The 25,978-nt window shown below is 30.2% G+C and overlaps 1 protein-coding gene and 1 long non-coding RNA gene across 2 annotated transcripts in view; both read right to left on the bottom strand.

Moving 5' to 3' along the window:
- Positions 1 to 15,719: 15,719 nt before the first annotated feature.
- LOC139425172 (speckle-type POZ protein homolog) lies at positions 15,720 to 18,292 on the bottom strand. Its single transcript, XM_071178925.1, has one exon. The coding sequence runs from the start codon at positions 18,067 to 18,069 to the stop codon at positions 16,960 to 16,962; it is 1,110 nt and encodes a 369-aa protein (XP_071035026.1). The 5' UTR covers positions 18,070 to 18,292; the 3' UTR covers positions 15,720 to 16,959.
- Positions 18,293 to 20,102: 1,810 nt separating this feature from the next.
- The window catches only part of LOC107437379 (uncharacterized), a 23,066-nt gene continuing 17,190 nt past the window's right edge, over positions 20,103 to 25,978 (bottom strand). Inside the window, exons 2-3 of the long non-coding RNA XR_001583234.3 lie at positions 21,121 to 21,231; positions 20,103 to 20,469 (exon numbers count right to left, since the gene is read on the bottom strand). This is a non-coding gene — a long non-coding RNA (uncharacterized lncRNA). The remainder of the gene's footprint in view (positions 20,470 to 21,120; positions 21,232 to 25,978) is intronic.

Raw genomic sequence — 25,978 nt, 5'->3', positions numbered from 1 at the left:
CGATTGATATTGTTTCGACCCAAACCTATCTCTTCAAGCTACATTTCCCAACTCCAGGTTAACTGAGTTACGTCATAGAAAATGCAAATAAAATGAAATTGAAGTGTCACTTTCTCAATCGTAAATAAAGATGAGACTAGTCTCGGTTCATAGAAGTTTAGAGATCTTATTCGCTTCGCAAGCCAACCTGAAGGAATCGCTTTCATTCATTTCTTGGTTTATACTGGTTAAAAAAGAAGTTTTTGGCGGTAGCCGAGCCTTTTATTCTGGCATGAAAAAGTGTTTTTTTCCAAAATAGACGCGGTCTGTCACATGATGCTTTAGTTTCCTCTTTTCTGTACTTACTTTTTTCTGGAGATATAGTGATGATTTATAGCCCAACAGCACGCAGATAGTGAAAGTTTTACGGCTATATTTATTGAGTCTTTTTTGCAGATAAAAGACCGAAATGCCTCACTTGTTATTGCGTGAAGAATTGTGGAAAGCGGTACTAAATCGTGGTAACAAATGGGAATTTATTGCGTTCTTTTTTGCTTTTGTGCATGTGGCGCAGGTGTGAAAAAAAGTAAACCTCAAAGTAATTTTTTTTCCAATTTACTTCCGATATAAGTCACACATTTTTATTTACTACCTAGTATGCTGACGTTTCTTTAATAACTGGAGGATATTAATTTTACGGAAAACTGAACACAATCAGCACACGTTTTTTCTTATTTTATTTTTCGCTCATTTTAGGAAGGATTTACAAATCCTTGTTTTTGAATTATTTTCCAATCTTTTATTAGACTCCTTGATAATTCTATGCTTGAATTTTTTGTACTTATTACACACCATCTATGTATATAAAAAAAATGAAAGTCTGTCTGTCTGTGTATGTGTCTTTTATAGACTCCTAAATTTTCCGAACAAAAGTGATGAAATTTGGTATACAGATAGTTCAAAGCACGATGAAGATCACTGTCGACATTAGAACAATTTTACGACAAACAGTTCGAGCGGGATGAATGAAAAACGAAATGGAATTTTCTGATTGTTTTAGTATTATCCAGCCATTGTTTTAAATTTAATTATAGAAAATTAATTTTTTCATGTATTTCAAAGATATCAGTGATATTTGCTTGCTTGGAACTCTCTTTGATCAAAAAAGTTTATTGCACGTACTTTACTATTTAATTATTTTGAATTCTCTATTTCAGATAAATTCAATGAACAGCTTCAATGTGGTAGTATTCGTGGTTTACGCCATCAACTAAATACTTACAAAAGTGTCTAATACATGTATTTATTTTGTTTATGACATTTATTTTGTTTATGATATTATATTAATTATATATATGAATGAAATTACCAACCTAAATCAAAAATACCTAGTGAGTATTGAGTATTTTATCTACCACTACCAGAAGCAAAAAATTTTTTCGTCCCGAGTCAAATTGCAACGCCTGAATTGGGACATTAACACCTTTTTAATTATCAAATTATGTAATCTGACAATCTGCCTTAAAATGATAACGATATAAATGAAGAGTTTTATCATTCGCATTATTATGTTTAATCATTTCGATTATTATCGTCGGATTATTTTTATCATTTACATCTAAATAATTGACTACAATATTTCTTTTTAATGAATTAAAATAAGATTTGTGAAAGTATTTGCAGTCAGGAAAAATCTCCCATCCTCTGAAGCAAAGAAAGTTTTAATCTACAGCTTCAGCTTACAAAGCCTGAATCGGAACATCACCCCCTCTATAACTATCATACTACATAAAAAGACTATCTCCCTTATAATAATAAACTTCATAAATAAAGAGTTTTATCATTCTTTCGATTACTTTTTATCATTCCGATTATTACAGTCGTATTATTTTTGTCATTTCAATCTAAATAAATGACTATAAAATTTCTTTTTAATTGTGAAAATGTTTGAAGTCAATATTATTATTGTAAATATCTTAGATCGTAATATTGGACGTTGAACTTAGAAATTCAGAATTTACATTTCTTTAACAGCTCATAATTGAATTAGCAGGCTATAATTTAAAAATAAATAGAAAGACATTTTTTGCACGAGCGTTTATGAAGAAGAATCACTATTAAATTGCATAGAAATATAAAAATTTATAGTAAAGAAAATTCAAACCTAATCTTGAAAGATAGTTTTTATTTTGTGGTTAAGAGAGCACATCCTGGTTTTATTCCAACTATTCTTCTCTTGACGTGTAAGGTGTAACGTCCATATGAAAGTATAATGCCCTGCTGGAAATTTTCCAGCTTTCTTAGAAATCTTTAAGAAAACATTAATTAATAAGGGAAGCGTGCATATGTTGTTTACGTCTCAGGAGATTATATATCGATTAAGGGACAATTCCTTTTCTTTATGCATCTCAGATGATGTTAAACTTACTTAATGGTTTCTTTTAAAGAAAGGAAGAATAGGATTGAGATTTTTTCTTAAAAATTAAGATTTTATGTTTTTTTTTTGGTCTGTAAAAATGCCATAATTTTTTATACTAGTTATTGAATAAAAAGCACAATGAACTTTGAAGAAAATAAGATTTTTTCATTTCTGCGTTAAGTTTTAAATTTTTGTTGATGTTAAAGGGTTGGGGTTTGATTTATATTCATGGTATATAATTTGATGCCTTTATTTGAATAAATAGCTTTTATTTCTGTTTTTTTAGTTTCTATATAATTTCATAATCCTTAAATTTGTTTTTGTTTACAGAAATGAAATAATTGCGCATTGCATTATTTATAAGAAATGAATCAAAAACACTCTTGAACTTAAAGTCTAAAAATATTTTTAAAGCAAGAAATAAGATTTTTAATTAACTATTATTTCTTAGTGTGGAAGTAAACGTCAGATAAAAATGCGTTGAACGTGTGAGAGGGGTTATTGCCATTACTTTTTCAATAAAATGCTGCTTTGAATAAAAAAAGTTATTCTATGCTAAAGCTAATTCAGATTCTATGCTGTTTTCAATAAAATGCTGTTTTGAATAAAAAAGTTATTCTATGCTAAAGCTAATTCAGATTCTATGCTAAAATGTATTTATGTGTATTAAAGCAAGCTGGTTATATTATAAAGTACAAATTCCATACTACAAACAGTGTTTTCTATATGAAAATAAATGGCTTCGAAATGAAAACCAGCATATTAGAAGGGAAAAAAATGTAAAATTTATTAAAATATTTGCCTTGAATGACGGATTCTTAGACGTCATGGTGACCCAACCCCCGGAAATTGTAAATCTCTCCTTTTCCATAATAAATGCATAATATGAATGCAATGCAATTTTTAAGTCAGGCATTAAGCAATTTTTAGTCACATTAATGAAAAAGCAAAAACAATTAATTAAAATGTGTTAATAAAATTGGTTGTTTCAAAAAAGTATAAAAATTAATATTTTATAAGGATTTTTTTGTTAATCACAGTGTTTCAAACTAATGGTAGCATATCATATTTGGCATGTCATAATATCATATGTGATACGTAACTTAAACTCAAGGCGCTTAGTTCTGAGTCTATGCAAACTATTAAAATACGTGGAGATAAATATATTAGAATCGTTAATATGGCAACGAAGATTTAACAACTCATTGATTTATATAAAATTTCTTTCTCGAAAAGTATTCTCGAATATTTTTGATAAAAGTAAAAAAAAAAGATAAAGTATTATGCTTTGTTCGCATAAGTTCTGGAATATCTTATTCCCTTTATGTCAACTTGTATTTTTAAACTACTTTTTTCCTTTACTAACACAAGTTGAAAAGGTTCGAAGCATTTGCATAAGAAAACCACAAAACAATGCAGAATGGTTTTATTGAAATTGAGATAAAGAAATGTTGTTTTTTTTAAATTTGATGCTTTGTTTTTTGTTTTCCTATTTAGTTTTTTTAACTTCACTAAACATTTTACTTCAATCATTCAATTTTTCATGATTAATGTAACCTTTTCTAAAAATAATATAACACAATACAATATTTTTAAATTATTTGAGCTCAAATTGGGGAAAATTTCGAGATTTATAAATGACCATTGGAATGATTTATAAAAGACTGCTTTATTATTATTGAGCATTTTTTTCCAGCATAATAAATTATTAGTACTTTAATTCCCATAAATACTCTGTGAAAAATTCCAGGTCAAATTACTGTAAAAAATACTGACACTTTGGCTGGATCTTAAAATCCATTTTACCGTAAAATATTATACTATAATTTTTACAGTAATATTTATTTAATTCGAGTGATTCAGTGATTTTTGGCAATTAATAATGTATTAACTACGGTATGTCAGATCCGCAACATGTTCCAGTAAAAATAGAATTTTTCGATAAAAAGTACGGTTTAACGTAGTTTTTACACCTTATTTATTTTATCTTTCACGTTTTCTATAATAATAAACATTGAGTATTTCGAATATCTGAAAATACAAAAGAAGTAAAGCTCTATTCTTTAGTTATGGTAGTAGTAAAGGCTTTTGATATCACCACGCATGCAAAATAAAAAAAATAATTAAAAAAACTTATGATCTAATGATCGGATTTTTACCTTGTTAAGTGCTCTTTTAATGGCCCCCAGATACTTACTTTAAATATGCTAATTAATTTGTTCAGATCATGTTTTAAGTTTAGAAATCATACAGAAAAACATAATTTTTCTGAAGAAACATGCATTTTTTTTCGTCTTAATAGATTTTTTTACAGAAAATACAATCAAAATAATTTTGTAAGCAAAGGTTAAACTTTGTTTACAAAATAATTTTGTAAACAAAGGTTAAACTTTGTTTACAAAATTGTTTTGATCGTATTTTCTGTTTTGTAATTCTCCTTTCATCACATTGAGAGCCAAAACTTCGAATCCTTAGATCGAAAATCATAGGCTTGCTCAAAGAAATATAGTCTTTGTATCTGATTTAAGTTAAAGCGTCATCTACAGATTTTAATAAGCATATTTAAAATTAGCCTCTCAAACAGATATTATTAGATTAACAGATATTATTATAGTACGACATACTTAAGGCACGTAATCACAGAGTCAATCCAGTAATCACTGAGAAGAAAAAGAATGGACAAAACTACCAGAATATTGCAACTTTTGTCGTGGTTTTGGCTCTGGGGGAACAACGATAAAGTCTGTAATTTTTGCCGAAGCGCTCTAACAAGGATTTTGGTTAGATTAACAATAAAATACGATTTTATAATAAGTAGTAAACTATGGCAAATATGGTACAATCTGGTAATTAATTCATGATACGTTAGAGCATGAGGGCATAAAAAACCTTTTATTCGTTTAGATTGACTTTTCAGATTTGCATTTTTTGCTAAATTTGTGGTAATAAAAAATGCAATCTTGAAAACCAGAATTTCCGGTAAAACGTTACCATATGAACGGGAAAAAAGTACCAATTGTTAAATACCATATATTTTAAATTTATAAACCAAGATAACGTTGTTTTTTTTTAAATTTTTTTTTTACTTCAAGTATCTTTAGCATACAGTACGGTAACTTAATAAGAATTTTTTCTGCGAAAAGTTCTTAAGGGGTAAAAAAGTTCTTAAGGGGTAAAAAAGTTCAAAAGTTCTTAAGGGGTATTCAGTTTTTTTTTTGTTTTGTGCACACTTTAGATCAATGCAGAATTTTCAAGAAATAATAATCATGCTGGTTTAAAATTTCCCTACGTTTTATAAAAACAGAACTTTTAGAACTTTCCGCATTAGTATTTTGCGTACAAAATCATTAGAAGCTAAAATTTGTTTCGTTGTTTCTTGCATGTATTCAAATATTCGACACACAGATAAAACACATTTTGTATTTTCAAGGGATATTAAGTCTCATATGTGGCATTAATATTTCACCCTCGTTGCTTTCATTAACAAACTAGAGTTGGCACTTTACTTCTTTGTACTACTGTCGATTTCTCAATTAGTTCATTCTCAAAATAAGTCACGCAATTCGATAGGTTTTGACTGCAATGCCTTATGCAACAAACTGAACATATAGGCTTCTATAAAAATCGAAAAGTAGAGTATTAGCGAAATTATAATTAAAAATACTTTAACAGCAATCAGAAATTTTAAAATTTTATAAAAACGTTTTAAAAAGAGTTAGGGGCACAAATAGTTTTGAATTTGCTTTTGTTTGATGGATATTAGTTAGTAGGGGCCCGTTCTTTGCTCACAGCGAGGCAACAGCTTTCGCAGTTTTTCTCGGAATACTTCATTATTAGAACTCGCTTTGCTCACTCATCGGATATATTTGATTTTAAGTTTGCCTTACTATGCATGCTGATATTCTTTCTTAAAATTAAGTTCTATTATATAGATCATATTAATTTTGCAAAACTTTGTTTTATAAGCATTTCATTTTCATACATTAGTGTTTTATATATCAGAATTATGCATTTTATCGTTGTTTCACGACACTAAAATATAGGTCTAAATTATTATTGAAAATGAGTAAATTAAGTATAATAAAAATGAAAATATATATTATTTTGTTTGTGGGTATGAACTATTCGCTGTTAACCTTTCATTTCTTCCCTACTTATAGGTTGTCTCGTCTTTTTGCTGTCCACGTGAGAAAAAAAAATCGAAAATCTGCAAACACGTACCTTTAAGAGTTCATTCCTGTGACTGCTCACTTACTTGATTGTTGCTCGCGCAAAAAAAGAACTTACTTTTTTTTGAGTTAAAGAGAAATACGTATTTAGATAATGCTATTATTTATCGTTGAAATTTTAACTAGCCTTAACAGCCCGTCTATTTCGAATTTGCGTATATATCAGATATCTCTACTCAGAATTTTTGAAATTTAAAACCGAACCAAGAATATCAGAAACTGATTGATCAAGTGTTGAAATCAATTCACCTGCATAGAGGAATTTTTGGGAATAACTAACGTGCATCGGAAAGAAAAATCACGAAACTCTTCAACGTTTTTCCGGGCAATAAAGAAACTGTAACCCACGAATTGTCTGCCATTTAAAATACTTTTCGTCGGTGCTGCGGCTGATGCAAGGCAAATCGTGCCAGTAAACGAGGGATTTGAACCTGAATCACCTCATTGGAAAACAAATGCTCTATCACCTGAATAATTANTTTCTTCCCTTCTTATAGGTTGTCTCATCTTTTTGCTGATTACGCGAAAAAAAAATTTACAAAATCTGCAAACTCGTACTTTTAGGCGTTCATTCTTATGACTGCTCTCTTACTTGATTGTTGGTTGCGCAAAAAAAAAGAAATTACTTTTTTTGGAGTTAAAGAGATATACGTGCTTAAATAATGCTATTCTTCATCGTTGAAATTTTAACTAGCCTTAACAGCCCGTCTATTTCAAATTTACGTATATATCAGATATCTCTACTCAGAATTTTTGAAATTTAAAACCGAACCAAGAAGATCAGAAACTGATTGATCAAGAGTTGAAATCAATTCACCTTCATAGAGGAATTTTTGGGAATAACTAACGTGCATCGGAGAGAAAAATCACGAAACTCTTCAACGTTTTTCCGGGCAATAAAGAAACTGTAACCCACAAATTTTCTACCATTTAAAATACTTTTCGTCGGTGTTGCGGCTGATGTAAGGCAAATCGTGCCAGTAAACGAGGGATTTGAACCTGAATCACCTCATTGGAAAACGAATGCTCTATCACCTGAATAATTAAATTAGTATCACAACTAGAATGGGAAATAAAACTAGTTTTGGTATTTCTTCTCAATGAACTTCAAGTGACAGTTGGTCTTAAAATGCTTTTTGAGTATGCATTCTCGCAGAGAGACTTATTTGTAGTTTAACGGAAACAGCAGAGTTTGTTTTACATTGCCTTTTTAATCAAATTAGCCTTCTTCAGACGCGAAGAAAACCAAGGGCATTGTGATTACCGTCCCATAGGTGGCGTCTTCGATGAGTTTGTCGAAAAATTTAGATTAACTGTTATTCCAATTTCTATTGAATCCCCCCCCCCCCNAAACCCCCCCCCCCCCAATTGAAGATTCCGGTTTGTATTATCAATGAAGCTCTTATCCAAACAATTCATCAACGCTTGTTATTTTCAAATCAAAATGTTTAAAAACTTCGCTTTAAACATTTACGTATTAGGAAAACTAGCTAAAAATATGTTTTTACCAATTCTTACGACAAATTTTTGAAACCGAAATGAATGCGATGAGATTTAAAGACAACACGAGCGTGAATATTGTAGTGGAATACAGTGCTTTGCATACTTTTGATGAAAAATAAAATGAAATCCTAAACAGATTTTTTATATCAGAATAGTTTAAGAAATCTATAATTTTGATACACTTGACATTTGACATGATACATTTTGACATAATAATATTCATTGAGAGAAAAAGTATGGTCAAAATTACCAGAAAATTGTGTTATAAACTCCATGGGGACACCAAAAAGCTCGATAATTTTTATCTAAGTGATTCGATAATGATTTTGAAAAAATTAACAATAAAATGTGTATTATATTATATAATAAAATTAGGTAATTTAATCATGATACTTTAGAGCATGGCATAACAACCATTCATTTGATTAAATTAACTTCATCAGTTTTTTATTTTTACTGTATGTGTGATAATAAAAACTATAATTTTGAAAACTAAAATTTCTTGCAAAATATATACGAAAGGAAGAATTACTAAATGAATGGTTTAATTCAGCTTTAATTAACAGAATTATGGTGTTATTAATAGAATGAATAATGGATGTCATTACCGTACTAATTTTACTAGAATTTTTTCATCGTGTAGATAAGCATTAACTGCACAATTTACATTGTATCATTTGCAGATTTTATAATTATACTTTAATTTTAAATTGATTGTAAATTGATAACAACTAAAATTAAAATGAAGTGTAATTTTTGAAAAGCATCTTAAGAAAACAGCTAGTTATTTTCCAAACTGAAAAATAAATCAGTAAATGAGTGAAAGTTCTCTGGTGATTATAAACATCTGTTTCTGCTTTTAAAAAGAAGAAAAAGAAACTGAAAGTCTGCATTTAAACTGTTTCTAATCACAAAACATAAAATGAAAAACTGGTACTTTTAAAGCCTCATTTTGATAAACGAATTCCAAGAAGCTTCACTATAAAAAGAAAAGAAAAAGAACAAGAATACGAATAATAGCATTGCTTGCTTTGTTATTCTGTTTTCTCATCCGTTAGATAAAATTGCTTTTCTCTTCTTTTTAAAGTTAAAAAGGAATGTGTTTTCACTCAACTCGTAAATGAAATAAATCGAACTTTCCTTTTATAAATTGATAGATAAAAATTATTATGTTTGAAAAACAGCTGGTATTTTTATTAGTAAATACAATAGATAAAAATGATTTAATTATAGCTCTTGTTTCTTAGAGAGTAGCGTTCGTTTATTCGAGGATGCTAAACAGTTTTTTTGTTAGCTATGCCGGTACAATGTAATTTACGAACACAAACAATTTAACTTTTGTTCTCTAATTACATTTGCCAACGGTTTTAAAGAGGAGTATTCAACTCAGTATGTGTAAACAGTTAAATTACTCTGAAAATAGCAAAAGCAGTGAAAAGTATTAAGAAGTTTTATCTGAAAGTCTTATTTAGACACTTTTGAATATGCGATTTTAGTACTGAAATGACAGCTGGAGCCGATTTGCCACTTTTTATTTACTCTCTAATTCAAAACTGATTTGCTGATACTACTGATTTTTTACTTTTCATAACTTTATCCAAGTTAAGTGCACATTTAATTATTCACGTGTTAACCTTATAAAAATGTATACAGAACTTTATATCTAGAATAACTTACTAAAAGTACTGATTTCCTAATTAGATCCAATTTAAGCACAAACTTAATTATTCATGCGTTCGCCTTATAGTAATGCATACATAGAATCTTATACTTAGAATAATGGTACCAGCCAGAGTGGCCCCTAAGGTATTTTTGTAGGTGCCTCATAATCCCAACTAGGTTTAGATATAAGGTACTTTTTCGTAAATATAAAGTACCCTAGTTTCATTTAAAAAAAAGAAATTTCAATATGACTTCAATTATTATTTATAGAGAAAAAGAAGCAATTATTTAAAAACTAATGTGTATGTATAATTCAAAAGTCATTGTTGCCTCCATTTAATGAAATATTCTCGTTAATCCAATTGAATGAAATACAGCAAAATTTCATTGACCAAGTCTCTAATATATTTCTTATTAAATTAATTAAGATTATATTTTAAGATTTTGGATATCTAATTGAACAATCTGGGATAATCCAGACAGGCGAATTCAGACTTTCTAGTAATACAGAAATATTTACTCTCTCTATGTTCATACTAAAGTGAAACTTTTTGATAGTTTTCCACTGATGGACCAACATAATCTTGATGGTAACAATAATTCCATCATGAAGCATTATATTTTTGATGGTAACCAACATAAGTAACCATCACCCAAATGTAGGAACTCGAACTGATTTATGATGGTCTAACATAAAAGAAAAACAAATTGTTCTGATGGTATATTCCAGAGAACCAACAATAATTTCCATTAAACCATCATGGAAATGTATGGTTGGAACCATCTTGGAGATTACCATGAATTGTTGGTCCATGAGTATCAAACTTTTCTTGATGGTTAATCATCATAGTATTAAAGTAGCATTTTCCAACATGCAATGATGGAAGTTAGTTGGCATATCAAAAACCATGAAAGCAAAATGGAAAATGTTGGATGATGTTGACCATCATAAATCCCACTGAAAACATAAACCATTTAAATATTTTGATGGAACCATCAAGAATTTTGACCTGGGTTATACGTTATTACCTGAAAATCACTCTTCTCCCTCTTAAACCCAACAAAAACAAAAAAAAGAGGTATATTTAGTATGCATGGCATTTTGACGTAACTACCACTAAATATATTAAATACCAACTACCCAGTATATAAGACAGTGATTCTCAACCTTTTTTTTGATGCTGCACACTTTTAACGATTTCGAAATTTGACGGCACACAATGAAAAAAATTAGATTAAAAGTTGTTTAGTTACCTATTTTACACTATGTTAAATAGTTTGTGATAATAATTTTGAATGTGAAATAAAATAATATGTAGTACAAAAGCACATTTATTAAGGGATTAATTATTTCTTTCGACCAATTTTTTATTAGTTAGCAACAGTTATTTATTATCTTGCTAGTTATTAATTATTAGCTTGTTTTCTATAGTTATTAACTGTTAGTTTTTTTTACATTAACTGTTATTTCTTTGTGATTTCTTGTTAACTAGTTTTTTTTTGCTAATTATTAATTGTTAGCTTAATTTTTCTTAGTTATCCTCTGTTAATTTGTTTTTTATATATTTGTTTTCCTAGTTATCCTTTGTTAATTTGTTTATTAATTGCATAGCTTACTTTAATGATTAGCTCTTACAACATTTTTTAAAATTGAGCGTCATATACAATTTAAACACTTTTATCTTATTTTAAGATTGTCAGAGACAAGACAATCGCCGACAAAGATGTTCACGCTGTGAAAGCGTAGAAAAATTATAAAAAGTTTATACGAGTATATATATATATTATAATTTTTATTGTATCATTTCTAATATTTGGCAGCACGTTTTAAGAATTTGGCGCACGCAAAAGTGCCGCGGCACAGTGGTTGAGAATCACTGATATAAGACATTAACTTAATTCTATCTCGTGGTGCCTTTTGGTAGATAAATGCTGATATGGTCGATTAAAACATACCAGACAGTTTATTTCAATTAATGACCAAAATTAAAAATGGGACGTTAAAATTATTTTTAAACTATAACCACGTTATCATGGTTTGAATTAAAAGATGCTATTCCAAATAATTTTTCAAAGAAATTGAAATTATTTTTTTATTTAAATTGGTTTTTAAACAGTTTAATTGTTTCAAACAGGAATAATCATGAAAGAATAAAAGCATATTCATATTGTAACAAACAATTAAAACCTAAAAAAACTCCAAGAAACAAATTAAAACTATAATATAAATCATTTTTATTAACTATTAATACCATATTAATGACATATTAATAACTAATATATTTTTTATACTTATACTAAATATATTTTTAATTTATTTACTTTGTGAGTTTTTTAATCAACTATAAGTATATGCAACTTTATAATACTTTTACTTGATAAACATATCTATAATAGAAATGGAAAAAAAAACATTTAATCTTCAAATAGAAAAATTCCTCTAATACTGCAATTGACTGCATGCATATTATTATTTTTGTTTTACATATGTAATAGTAACTACTAATGTTTTGCTTAATCAAGATAAATTTTAATAAAGAAATCATTTCAAATGATGCTAGTCACTTTAAAAATAAAATAGAATCACTGAAATTGTTTGAATGTTACATAAAATGTTCAAATTGTTGTTAATCTAATAACTAAACTAATCGGTACTTATAATTAAAATTACTTTCTGAAAAGTTATTTTTTTCATACATAATTTTTTTTTGTTATTTACAAATCCATTTATTTCTCAATCTCATAAAAAAAAAAAAAATTCAAAATCCAAATTTTTTAATGCAGCTTTTGACTAATATTAAAATTACTTTCATAATGTCGGTCACTTAGTATATCAGCTATTTGTCATATGTCTTGATTTGCTCAACAGTTTACAAGATGAGTTAGTGGTGAGTATACAGGAGATTTCTGTATAGTAATCTGTGGTAGAATATTCGCCAAGTCTTGGCAACTAACGGGCAGTGCCCTGCGATAAAAAAACTAAAAGAAAAACATTACAGAAGGATCTTTTTAGCAATGCATTACTCGTAGCCATCCACTGGCAAGCCTCGACATGTTTTTTTTTAAATTGCAAGTTTGAAATCGATTTAGAGCCATTGTTCGCGCCACAGTATGAGACGGAGATACTCACAGAGTTTTCATTTGAAACATATTTCTTTTTATAGCAAGTATTTGTAATTTTCTCAAATCAATTAAAATAAAAGTTTTAACTTAGCTTTTAACAAGTGCATTATAGAAAATATATTTATATAGAATTGCATTAATATGTGTCCTAAGCAAATTGGAAAATTAGACTCTTTGAAAACATCTTCGAGATACCCGAGTTCTCTTTCGAAACATGTCTCATAGTGGACTGATCGCTAAGACACGGTTCCCAGCAGATCACCGAAGTCAAGCATCACTGGCTGCGGTAAGTGTGCGGTTGAGTGACCCATTTGGATTAGTCTGCGTAGGGACCGAGGGTGTGCGGTATTGGTCCTCGTTAGAATTTTGTACCATGAAGTGCTCGACTTCGCGTGCAGGTCGTCGGGATACCGAAGCGGGGGTGCCATTCCCTCTGCAGAGGATCAAAAGTGATCATCCTCAGAGATCTTTATCCTCATCATGGATCATCCTCAGAGATGTTTCCCAGGCCGTCGCCTATAGCCCATTGTGCAGCTCTAGTGCGACGTAAATGAACTACAACTACAGCTCTTTTGAAACATAATATTTATTTCTATAACAAGTGTTTGTTATTAATTTCCTTAAATCAATTAAAATAAAAGTTTTAACTTACAATTTAACAAGTGCATTATAGAAAATATATTTACATAGAATTGCATTAATATGTGTCCAAAGCAAATTGGAAAATTCGGCTAATTGAAAACATCTTCGAGATACCCACCGAGTTCTCTTTCGAAACATAATATATATTTCTTTTTATAGCAAGTATTTGTAATTATTTCATTAAATCAATTAAAACAAAAGTTTTAACTTAGCTTTTAACAAGTGCATTATAGAAAAAATATTTACATATAATTGCATTAATACGTGTCGGCTCTTTGAAAACATCTTTGAGATACCCACCGAGTTCTCTTTCGAAACATAATATTTATTTTCATAACTAGTATTTGTAAGTGATTTCTTTAAATTAATTAAAATAAAAGTTTTAACTTAGCTTTTAACAAGTGGATTATAGAATATATATTTACATAGAATTGCATTACTATGTGTCCTAAGCAAATTAGAAAATTTGGCTCTTTGAAAACATCTTCGAGATACCCACCGAGTTCTCTTTCGAAACATAATAAATATATATTTTTATAACAAGTATTTGTAATTGATTTCCTTAAATCAATTAAAATAAAAGTTTCAACTTAGCTTTTAACAAGTGGATTATAGAATATATATTTACATAGAATTGTATTAATAAATGTCGAAAATGTCGAAAACNGCAGTTCTAAAATTGACTGCATGCATATTATTATTTTTGTTTTAAATATGAAATAGTAACTACTAATGTTTTGCTTAATCAAGATAAATTTTAATAAAGAAATCATTTCAAATGATGCTGGTCACTTTAAAAATAAAATAGAATCACTGAAATTGCTTGAATGTTACATAAAATGCTCAAATTGTTGCTAATCTAATAACTAATCGGTACTTATAATTAAAATTACTTGGTGAAAAGTTATTTTTTTCATAAATTAATTTTTACATTATTTACAAATCCATTTATTTCTCAATCTCAAAAAAAAAAAATTGTTTAAAATCCAAATTTTTTAATGCTGTTTTTGACAAATATTAGAATTACTTTCATAATCTCGGTCACTTAGTATATCAGCTATATGTCATATTATAGTATTTATGAAGCATTTTAATAAGATAGCAAAATATTAAAACTGGTTAGCATCTATAGTTAGCACAAAAGCTTAAAATTGTATCACAGCATACTTACCTTTATGTTACGGTAATGCTTTATAATATAGTATATTTAACTAAAAGTTAGAGCTGCTAAGTATTGCATCAGAAAACTATAGTTTGCAAATTTTTAAGCATGATCACTATTTAGCAATTTCCTATCAATTATCATATCAATTGCTTTAAAAGAATAAATTGTACAGTCTTGATTTGCTCAACAGTTTACAAGATAAGTTAGTGGTGAGTATACAGAAGATTTCTGTATAGTAATCTGTGGCAGAATATTCGCCAAGTCTTGGCAACTCCAGGGCAGTGCCCTGCGATAAAAAAAATTAAAAAAAAAAACATTACAGAAGGATCTTTTCAGCAATACATTACTCGTAGCCATCCACTGGCAAGCCTCGACATGTTTTTTTTAATTGCAAGTTTGAAATCGATTTAGAGCCATTGTTCGCGCCACAGTAAGAGACAGAGATACTCACAGAGTTCCCTTTTGAAACATATTTCTTTTTATAGCAAGTATTTGTAATTTCCTCAAATCAATTAAAATAAAAGTTTTAACTTAGCTTTTAACAAGTGCATTATAGAAAATATATTTACATAGAATTGCATTAATATGTATCCTAAGCAGATTGAAAAATTTGGCTCTCTGAAAACATCTTCGAGATACCCGAGTTCTCTTTCGAAACATGTCCCACAGTGGACTGATCGCTAAGACACGGTTCCCAGCAGATCACCGAAGTCAAGCATCACTGGCTGCGGTCAGTGTGCGGGTGAGTGACCCACTTGGATTAGTCTGCATAGGGACCGAGGGTGTGCGGTATTGGTCCTCGTTAAAATTTTCTACCGTAAAGTGCTCGACTTCGCGTGCAGGTCGTCGGGCTACCGAAGCGGGGGTGCCATTCCCTCTGCAGAGGATCAAAATTGTGACGCCATGTCTTCGGATCATCCTCAGAGATGTTTCCCAGGCCGTCGCCAATAGCCTATTGGGCAGCTCTAGTGCGACGTAAATGAACTACAACTACAGCTCTTTTGAAACATAATATTTATTTCTATAGCAAGTGTTTGTTATTAATTTCCTTAAAACAATTAAAATAAAAGTTCTAACTTAGATTTTAACAAGTGCATTATAGAAAATATATTTACATATAATTGCATTAATATGTGTCCTAAGCAAATTAGACAATTTGGCTCTTTGAAAACATCTTCGAGATACCCACCGAGTTCTCTTTCGAAACATAATAAATATTTATTTTTATAACAAGTATTTGTAATTAATTTCCTTAAATCAATCAAAATAAAAGTTTTAACTTAGCTTATAACAAGTGGATTATAGAAAATATATTTACATAGAATTGTATTAGTAAATGTCGAAAATGCCGAAAACAAATTAGAAAATTTCGCTCCTAGAAAACATCTTCGACATTTTGGCTAGTTGGAAAAATCTCTAGTATTTTCTAATCAGCCATATTTTAAGCTCATTATAATTATCCCATATTCTTTCAGTCTAAGTTGAAAATGTGTGAATATTACTTATTTAACTTGAATTTGCTTAAACTTACTGTACTGAACCTTGTCTTCTACAAGTGCGGTGAACATAGAAATTAGTAAATGAAATCAAAATTTATTGTTAATTAATGAAAAAGAAATCATACTTCAACAGGATACTTAATTTGATTTTTTAAAAAATATTTTTTTTTAAATCGTGGTTTCTTAAAATTCACACAAATGTTTTATATTTTTATTTATTAGATTTTCAGATTTTAACGTAAAAATTCGATTAGTTAATGATTAAGCCATTATACTTTTTTAATTAAAGATACTTTAAAATAAATAACAAAAACTATCGATTTAATTAAGTTTTTTACCTGAAATTCTGTATTGGTAAACTAATTTTTTTATTGAATTAAATAATTTTAGATAAATGCAATTAGTTTCAAGAATACTACCGAAATTATGTTTTTTAAAAGAGCAACTTCAAGAACTTTAATATTATAACTTACTTCTGAATGCATATTATGTTTATTTCTCGAAACGTATGATACTTGTTCTCTGATTAGACCAGTTGCAAGTGAGCTTATTGCAATAAGCTGATAAACTGTGAAGCTGATAAAAAAAATACTGGAGACTTTTTCAATTACCCTGACTTGTTGTAAAATGTCGTCGGCTCTTTGCAAAGAGCCGGATTCAACATTTAGATTTCATTTCTATATTTTCGCACGAATAAAAATATTAAATTATATGAGTAATCCAAGAAACACTTAAGTACTACTCCTTTACTACGTTATTCTCAGATGTGCTTTTATCATTCAATTTTTTACTAAAACGATGTTTTAAAGTATACTCTAAGACTTCAATTATTAAGGTTTGATTTTTCTCTTTCAATGCTTTCAATTCGTTAGTGTCTTCAAAGTAACTAAAATTGCAAGCAATATAATTCATAACATAGTCTTTCAAACCACTATCGTACAAATCTGCAGCTGCCAATATTGCCAGAGCGTTGTCAGTTGTCAAGTTAGACTTCAAATACTCTACACAAATTCTAACTAATCCAAAAATTCCATACTTATCACCCACAAACAAGAGATCACAAGCCATTTCGTAATCTAAATCTGTCACCTGACTGCTGTACAAGAATTTCAGAGTTTTTTGCAAAACGGGTAACTTCACGTCTGTTAGCAGCAGTTCATTACCCTCGCCTTCTGCCATACTGGATTTGAACATGGCCGCAAAGATAGGGGACCTCGCCGACATGATGTTTTTGTGCGCAGGAATTTCTGAAGAATCACATTTGATTGTGACATCTGAAAACGCACCTTCTTCCAACAGAGACAAAAAATCATAAGACAATTGTGTTAACGGATTATTTTGTATGATATGTATCTCCGATGAATTGAATTCACCCCCAGTGTTAACCACAACATCGTCAGAATGTGAAATGGAGACATTGCCTTGGACACACAGTTTCGAGTTTTCGAAAATTACGTAAGAAAATTCACACATTGTTAAATTCAGCGATATAGGAAAAGTAGAATCACCATCTGCTAGAATATTGTTAAACTCCGTTTTGCTTAACAGTTTGTGAGTGGTTATGTCATACAGGGAAACAGTGCCTTCGATTTCGACTGCTTCATCACTGTTGTCTCTTTCCAGCAACAGAACAGCGTTTTCTTGCTGACCATAAAATGATCGGTCATATATTTTAGTATGTTGAAACCGCAATAGCCATTCCGTATCTGTCACAGTTCCCAAATGAAATTTCGACACCTTGATAACAGTGCTTGGTGGTTCATAAGGCAAAACAGAACCATTTGTATACAATGTTCGAATTCTACTAAATTCTAAGTCAAGGCGCCATGAAAAAGGTATATCTCCCATTTTTTGCGATACAGAAGGACTACCAAAGAGGAATTTGTAAAGAATCCGATGTCAAATTGAAACGAAAGCTGTCAAAATGTTTCAGTGAATGATGAAATTATTCTTATTGTAGATTCTAGAAGAGTGCAACAAGCTCTTTGCATAAGCTTATAGCTCTGCATTACCATTAATGTTGCCTAGGGTTGAGAATTGATAGATAGCAGGAGGTTGCTGTTGCAGTTAATTTACGTCGCACTAGAGCTGCACAATGGGCTATTGGTGACGGTCTGGGAAACATCCCTGAGGATGATCCGAAGTCATACCATCACAATTTTGATCCTCTGCAGAATTGTTGTCACCCCCGCTTCGGTAGCCCGACGACCTGCACGCGAAGTCGAGCACTTTACGGCGGAACAGTTTAACGAGAACCAATACCACACGCCCTCGGTCCCTACGCAGACTAATCCAAGTGGTCACCCACCAGCACACTGACCGCAGTTAGTGATGCTTGACTTTGGTGATCTGCTGGGAACCGTGTCTTAACAATCAGTTCACTGCCGGACAGCAGGAGGTTGCAGTAAAAAGTCAGAAGAGGTTCGTTCATTGGAAATTTTTTTAGAAGGATTAGAGTTTGGTCCGAGAATTGAAAGACAAGTCCACGATATCGGTATATGCTGGATTTTGAAGCGATAAGGACTGGTATATTTCTTTACGAGCAGCCTGGAAGGAGGGATATTCCATGAGGAAGTGATCGTTCTTGTCGATACCTCCGCAGTACGGACAGTTTCAGTTTTGTATCGATTTGCACTTCTGTAAAATCGCATTTGTCGGAATAGATATAGTTCGGAGCCTGGCAATTAGTACATCGAGATTCAGGGAGCTGAGTAACGGATTGTGATCGTGAGATCTATCAAGGTGAGGAAAGTAAAGAAAGTATTTACAACCCTTCCATATACAGAGTTCTTTATTAAGTTATTCGTTAAGGAAGGCTTGGCTAAGGCTTTATGTTGATGAAAGAAGTAAAATGAAATTTTGGTTTAGAGCTTGTTTCGCAAGCTGGTCTGCCTGTTCATTTTCTTTTATTTCGGTGTGAGATGGAACACAAATAAATGAGAGATTTCACTGTCTGACTTGATTTAGTAATTTGGTCAAGAGGAAGAAGAGAGATTCTTGTAGATTTCCGGGTGCCTTTTGTGAGAGACAGAAGGATCGAACGGCTGACTGTCGGGAATATTTTGCGAAAAGGAGCACCAAAGAGTTATTAACTATGTTCTTGAAGGGATGATAGGTCAACCCCGGGTGATTTTATAAAGGTAATAAGTTCTAAAAAATTAAGTAATCAGACCTTTGATTATTGTGTATTGGGGAATGAGCATGAAAAAGTAAAACTCTTCCGCAACAGCCAGTTGTTAATCAATGGACCATAAGAATGTTGGTTCAACAGTTTCGTAACCAACGGCATGGTGCTAGTAATAATATAAGCTGCGCACCGGCCGTCTTTACTTACTAAGTACCTATCAATCTGAAGCTGGGTGGACTACAAGGAACCGTGGGAAAAACAACCATTTATCTGTATAGTTACTATGTTTTTCTTTGCTATGGTATTTCAGTATCTTAACCACTGAGCGATTGCTGCTCGATAATAATGAAACCATTTCGTAAAAACTTATTTAGTGTAGCTCAGAAGATTTATTTTAAAATATAATAAATAACTCATTTACTTACGCATTTTTAATTTTAGTTAACTTTCTTTCTAGAATTATTCCTTTAAATTTGTGATGTTTAAAATATTAAAGAGGTTTCCAACATTGCTTTTTACATAAATCGTGTCATGCGTCAGTTCAGTTCTAGAATCAACTAAAGATGTAATTAATTTTTCATGGGTAAAGAATAAATCCTTATAATTATAAATTGCATTAACTGCTCTTTTATAGTAACGATTTTATCTAGGAATTTAATCCAATAAACAATAATGTTTTTATATTAATACCAGAAACCGTTGCTATAAATGTAATTAAGCGTAAAACCACTTTCGTCAAATATACTAATACAAGTTAGAAAAGTAACTTTATTTGGGGAGAAATACATTTGACAGGCAAAAGTTGATGCAGTTCTCGATATAGAAAAGGAGTTTCGTCTAATTATAACACTGTCGACATTTCTACACCTTTATTTCGAAAACAAGGCACTTCTTCAGGTACAGAAAGAGAAAAAGCAATTTCCCGCCTGTTTCCTCTCTTGTCAACCCCATCGCAAGAGAAATATTTCCTGAAAATAATGATTTCCTGTACAAAGCCCTTTGTTCCTGATGCCCTTTCAAGGAATGCTAGAATTTTCCGGGATCGTGCCTTATTCTTTTTCTTTCAGCAGCACGTGGAGTTCTTGGAATTTTTCTTCTGCGCTCTCGAACGACTCATGACTCTAGAAAAGTTCATTTTAATATATTGCAAAAAGCATGACTGAGATGTTTACTTAACGGACAAAGAGAAGCATACTTTCTCACCTGTTTTGTATTTTATGAATGTTGTTATTAAATGTTCCTGGAGACATTCCAGCGAATCGGTATTTTTTTTTCTTATAAAAAGTATCGATTCTTGTCAAAGAGAATTCCTTTTATTGGTTTCCAGGGATTATGTTGAAATAAATAAGTTTACGAGATTTTTGATGTAAAAAATAAGAGGAAAAATACAGAAATCGACAATAATCTGTCTAATTCATAAAATTATATACTTTTGTCTTTCTCGAAAAAACAACTTTTTCCCCAAATAGATAGATAATTTTTTAAGTAAAGCATTTTAAAACTTCATGCTAGTTGAATTCACGATAAAAAGACTAACCTAAAATAGTAAAAATCTTGTGCCTGCATTAAAGGTGTGCTTAGATGAAAGAAAACTCGCTAGAAACATAGCATAAAATATTGATTATTTTTCTTCAGATACATCGAAGATATATTGAAAAATTTTTTCACATTGCTCTCGAACGCCATGACTCTAGAAAAGTTCATTTTAATATATTGCAAAAAGTATGACTGAGATGTTTACTTAACGGACAAAGAGAAGAATACTTTCTCACCTGTTTTGTATTTTATGAATGTTGTTATAAAATGTTCTTGGAAACATTCCAGCGCAAAAAATATCGATTCGTGTCAAAGAGAATTCGCTTTATTGGTTTCCAGGGATTATGCTGAAATAAATAAGTTTACAAGATTTTTCATGTAAGAAAATAAGAGGAAAAATACAGAAATAGACAATATTCTGTCTAATTCATAAAATTATTTATTTCATCTTTCTCGAAAAGGCAATTTTTTCTCCAAATAGATATGTCATTTCTTAAGAAAAGCATTTTAAAACTTCATATTAGTTGAATTTACGCCAAAACAACTGAAGTAAAACAATGAAAATCAAGTGGGCCTGCGATAAAGATGTGCTTAGATGAAAGAAAATTTACTAAAATTTCTTATGAAATATTAAATCATAAATATTTGAAAATTTATAGTTACTCCACTTATTTTATGATTTGTGATGTAAATCTATGTTTTTAGTCGTTGTTCATTTTATTTGATGGCAGAAATAGCAGTAAAAAGTTTGACGAAATTTTGAAGTTAACTGCAGAGTTTTTCTAAAGTAAATCTTTTTAAATGTTTTTAAGAACGACTTGCTTGCGAAATTTTGCGAAACATCATATATAATGTTTCGCGTAGGAAACGGTATTTATTTTATTTGGTAATGGTATTTTTATTGGATGCAATTATTTACTATTTAAAAATGAACTACGCTCTGCCAAGGAGAAATTATTATAAAATATTTGCGACTTTTTCAAATTCCGGGCTAAAAAACTTGAGGTTAACTAATATTTATAGCTTTTTAATCAAGTGTAGAATTGTTAGTATAACTAAAAATTGTGCGTAATTTGAGAAGATAATCTTTTTTCATTAACATAATTTTCATTACAATTAAGAAAATACTTGTTTGATATTACTATAATGAACTAAAAATAAAATGCTAAAAACACTTTAATAAAAATACTATATATTTTAATAGTTAGTTTTGCGTTTTTAAGTTTTACTATATAAGTGCAAAGTATTTCTGAAACTAAATTGCTAATTTTGAACACATAGTTATAATCTTAAAATATGATAAATCTTAAAATATGATAAAATCCGATGATATATAAGGATTTTAAACATTCAATGATTTTAAATTATTATTTTCGATTTCCGAAATGTAAGATTTGTCTCGAAAAATGCAATTTATTTGAAGCTAGTTAAACAAATTATCCAACTTAAATTATTCCATTGAAATTATAATGAGTTATGCAGCGAGTGTGAGTTATCCAGTTACGAAATACATATATAAAGCAAGAAAAAGTTAAAAAAAGAATATGGTAGCAGAATGTATTACAAAGCATATTAAATGAAATATAAGGCATTATCTTACTCCAGCTGTTCAAATATCTCTTATTTTTATCGTTAAAACGCTGTTCGAATGCTTCTATTTTTATTCAGAATTTAATTCAAATATATGATATTTGTAGTTAGTTTGATGTTTGCAATTTAAGCACGAAATAGCAACCTCAAACCTAAAATTAATCAAGAATCTCGTTGTTTTTGCTTCACTAATTCAAAACCTATATTAATCTTCAATTGTAAAGAATCAAAACTATTGGTTGAATATTTTAAAAAAAAATTCATTAGAAGTATTTGGAATAATTTTATTATTGCTGATTCCAACTCTTGATATGAATTTATTTGCTTAACAATAAAGTTTAAAGTTAAAAAGCATTATTTTCTCAATTATTTCATTTCAATAGCTTTTTTATTTCATTTCATTCAACTTTTTCGATAGCTGTTTTTTTTTTTTTTAAAAAGTCTCAATGAAACAATTTTTGAATTTCGGGATAATATAACGAGAATTACACCAAGATAATTTTAAAAATTCTTCAAAAAATGAAATTAAATTTTTCTTAAAGAGAATCATTATTTTTCTCTCTAATTCAAATGCGATAGGAAAAAGCGACATAATTTTTTTTCAGGAAACACTTTTTGCGTTAACGCATACAGCGCCCCCTTGTTGTTACACTGTCAACTACTATAGCTGGGTAACAATTGAGTGTATTGTTGAGAGTCTTAACTGCTGGTTAAAAGCATAGTTTTATGTGTTCAATTGAAAGTAGGAAAGTAAAACAATCAGTAAATGTTTTGTAATTCGTTTTTTTAAAATAGATAATACTCTAGGAAGATTTTTAAAAGATATAGAGTGTTAAAGAAGAAAAAAATACATTTTAATCACATTTAGAGTAAGTTTCGTTTAATGAATTTTAATTCTCTCTCTTTCTCTTGTTCTTATCATGTTAATTTTGCAGACATATTCATAATATATGCTAGAACTGATAAATGAGTAAATATGAGTAAGTGCTATTTCATATAGTTACTGCCCAAATTCCTTTCGGATTAATTATCATAATGGATTTTTCTTTTCGCTGTTTATGATAAAATATGTCATATAACAAAATGAAATGAAAAGGACAGGGTGGTATGAACAGGAGTTAAAGCAGAAACATTAATAGCTTGATGATTGCTGATTGAAATTCTTCGGTTTTAATGCATCAAATAAACGTTTCCCTTTAAAGCTAATAGAGGGCTCTACTGTAACTAGAACACGAAGAACTTTTGGAAAAGGTGGTGCTGTGACGTCAAAAGTCCCCTAAAATTTAGACAATGGGAGTAATAATTCAATATAAATTTGCAGCAAATGTTATTTTATAACCTACCAAAAGACATTGAAACTTATTTTACATAATTCTTTAAAACATTTATTCTAATTTCCTTCCATATTCTTTATTTTATGTATATATATTAGTTTTCTAAACATCATAGCGTTACACAAGCATATTTAAAATCAAATTGATTCTTTATATCCTGACATTTGCATGATATTTGAGCTTTCGGTGGAAGAGTTTAAAATTTATAAGTGAAAACATTTAACTCGAAATAATGCTTTTCAAAATGAATAAAAGAAAAGTCAAGGGAAAACCCTTAACGTAAAAATAAGTGTATTTTCGATAAGTTTTCTTGATCTGTGGCTTTCGGGTTTTTATATTTCTTCCTTTCGAACATTGTATAATTTTTCTATTAAGGAAAAGCACTTCCCGTTTATCGAAAATCGAGGATTTGGATAGATAACTGTTTACGTCTGTGAGTCAGAACTTTGAAATAATGATTTTCTTGACTATATGTTGACATGAGAAGAAGAAATGTTGTCAAAAGAAAAATTCGATATTGGATTTATCCCTTAGTTTTCTCAGAAGTTCTGGTTGTTTTAAAATTGGTTTAGCATCGATAAGTAGCTATTTCTTTTTGATTTTGTTAGTAAAATTTTGACATCCAGTGTATAGTTATTAGTGCAACGAGGTCACAATAATCTTCTGCACATTTGATTTGAATATAAATAGAAAAAAGGCTACCAAAAAAAGTAACGCTATGCAAAATAAATGAGCCAAAATCAATCAAAACCTACCAGTTTGTAAAATACTGAAGTATTCTTGCTGAGATTTGAACCTTGTTGCTCATGCAGTAGGTTGGTGGAAGGGAATAACACATCACCCAAAAGAAATAGCGATTTTCTTGACTAAATGTTGACATGAGAAAAATAAATGTTTTTTTTAAATTTTTTTTTTATTTCCAATGAGCTGCACAATCAGTCTTGCCGATGAGCAGACCTAGTGCGTTCTCCAGAGGTGGTATCCACTCTTTCAGGACCACCACAATGGGTGAGATACCGTTGGTCACGGTAATTTGGACGTCTAGTTTCTGCCACACTAGATGGCAGCACCGAGACTCTATTTGGATGTTAAAGTGCACTAGGAATTTAATTTTGCCGGAAATGCCAAGAGCCAATAGGGCACTCCAGGGATCTTTCACATGCCGCATAATCATACGACATGGCCGCTTAGGATTTTCTCCATCCCGAAAATCCGGTGTCTGGGCCGGGGATCGAACCCGCAGACTTTGGCTCAGAAGGCCGACGGCAAACCAACTGCGCCACCCAGCCACACAGAAAAATAAATGTTGTCAAAAGAAAATTTCGATATTCAATTTATCCCATAGTTTTCTCAGAAATGCTGACTGTTTTAAAAATCGGTTTAGCATCGATAAGTAGCTATTTCTTTTTGATTTTAATAGTAAAATTTTGACATTAAATGCATAGCTATCAATATAATTAGGCTGCAATCATCTTTTGTGTATTTTATTTTCGCATAGCATGGAAATTAGGAGGAAAATTTATTAAAAAAATGTCTACTTTATTTTTTAGCTTTCATTTAGAAAAATATAATCAATTGCAACGCCATGCAAAATTACAAACTTAAACCTGTCAAAATCTGCCAGATTATAATCGAAGTATTCTTGCGACCCGAATCTCGTTGTTCATCCAGTAGGTTGGTAGGGAGAAGTAACATCTCACCAGAACGAAAGAATGATTTGTCTGACGGAATAGATTAACTTCTGAATTGAATACTTGCACTTCAAGAAGAAGACCATAGATACCCACACATGTGATCTATGACGTCAGCGCTATCTGATCACTTCTATGAAAAATGGTGTGTTAAAGCTATAAGTTAGAATATTAATTAACATGAAGATAAGTAAATGCAGAACCGTATCACACATCAAATTAATTCGCGATCGCAACGCTCGAGTACGCCGTCTAGCGGGAGCCTGTAAATATCAGACATTAATTTATCACGTTTTTATTTAGTTCCATCAAAGTCATTGACAGAATCAGACGCCATTTTTAGCAGCAAATAAGAAACAAAATTTCCTGAAAGAAAAGGCCGAAGAACTTGAAAAAAATCTCCAGAATATTAGTAAATCTTTCAGGAACAGAACAGAACACGCCAAACATTTGAAGAAAAATTCCTCTTTTTAATTTCT

The sequence above is a fragment of the Parasteatoda tepidariorum genome, chromosome 3, assembly GCF_043381705.1.
Source record: "Parasteatoda tepidariorum isolate YZ-2023 chromosome 3, CAS_Ptep_4.0, whole genome shotgun sequence".
NCBI classification, from domain to species: domain Eukaryota; kingdom Metazoa; phylum Arthropoda; class Arachnida; order Araneae; family Theridiidae; genus Parasteatoda; species Parasteatoda tepidariorum.
Note: the sequence above shows the minus strand (reverse complement) of the source record. Positions and strands in the feature narration are given on the sequence as shown.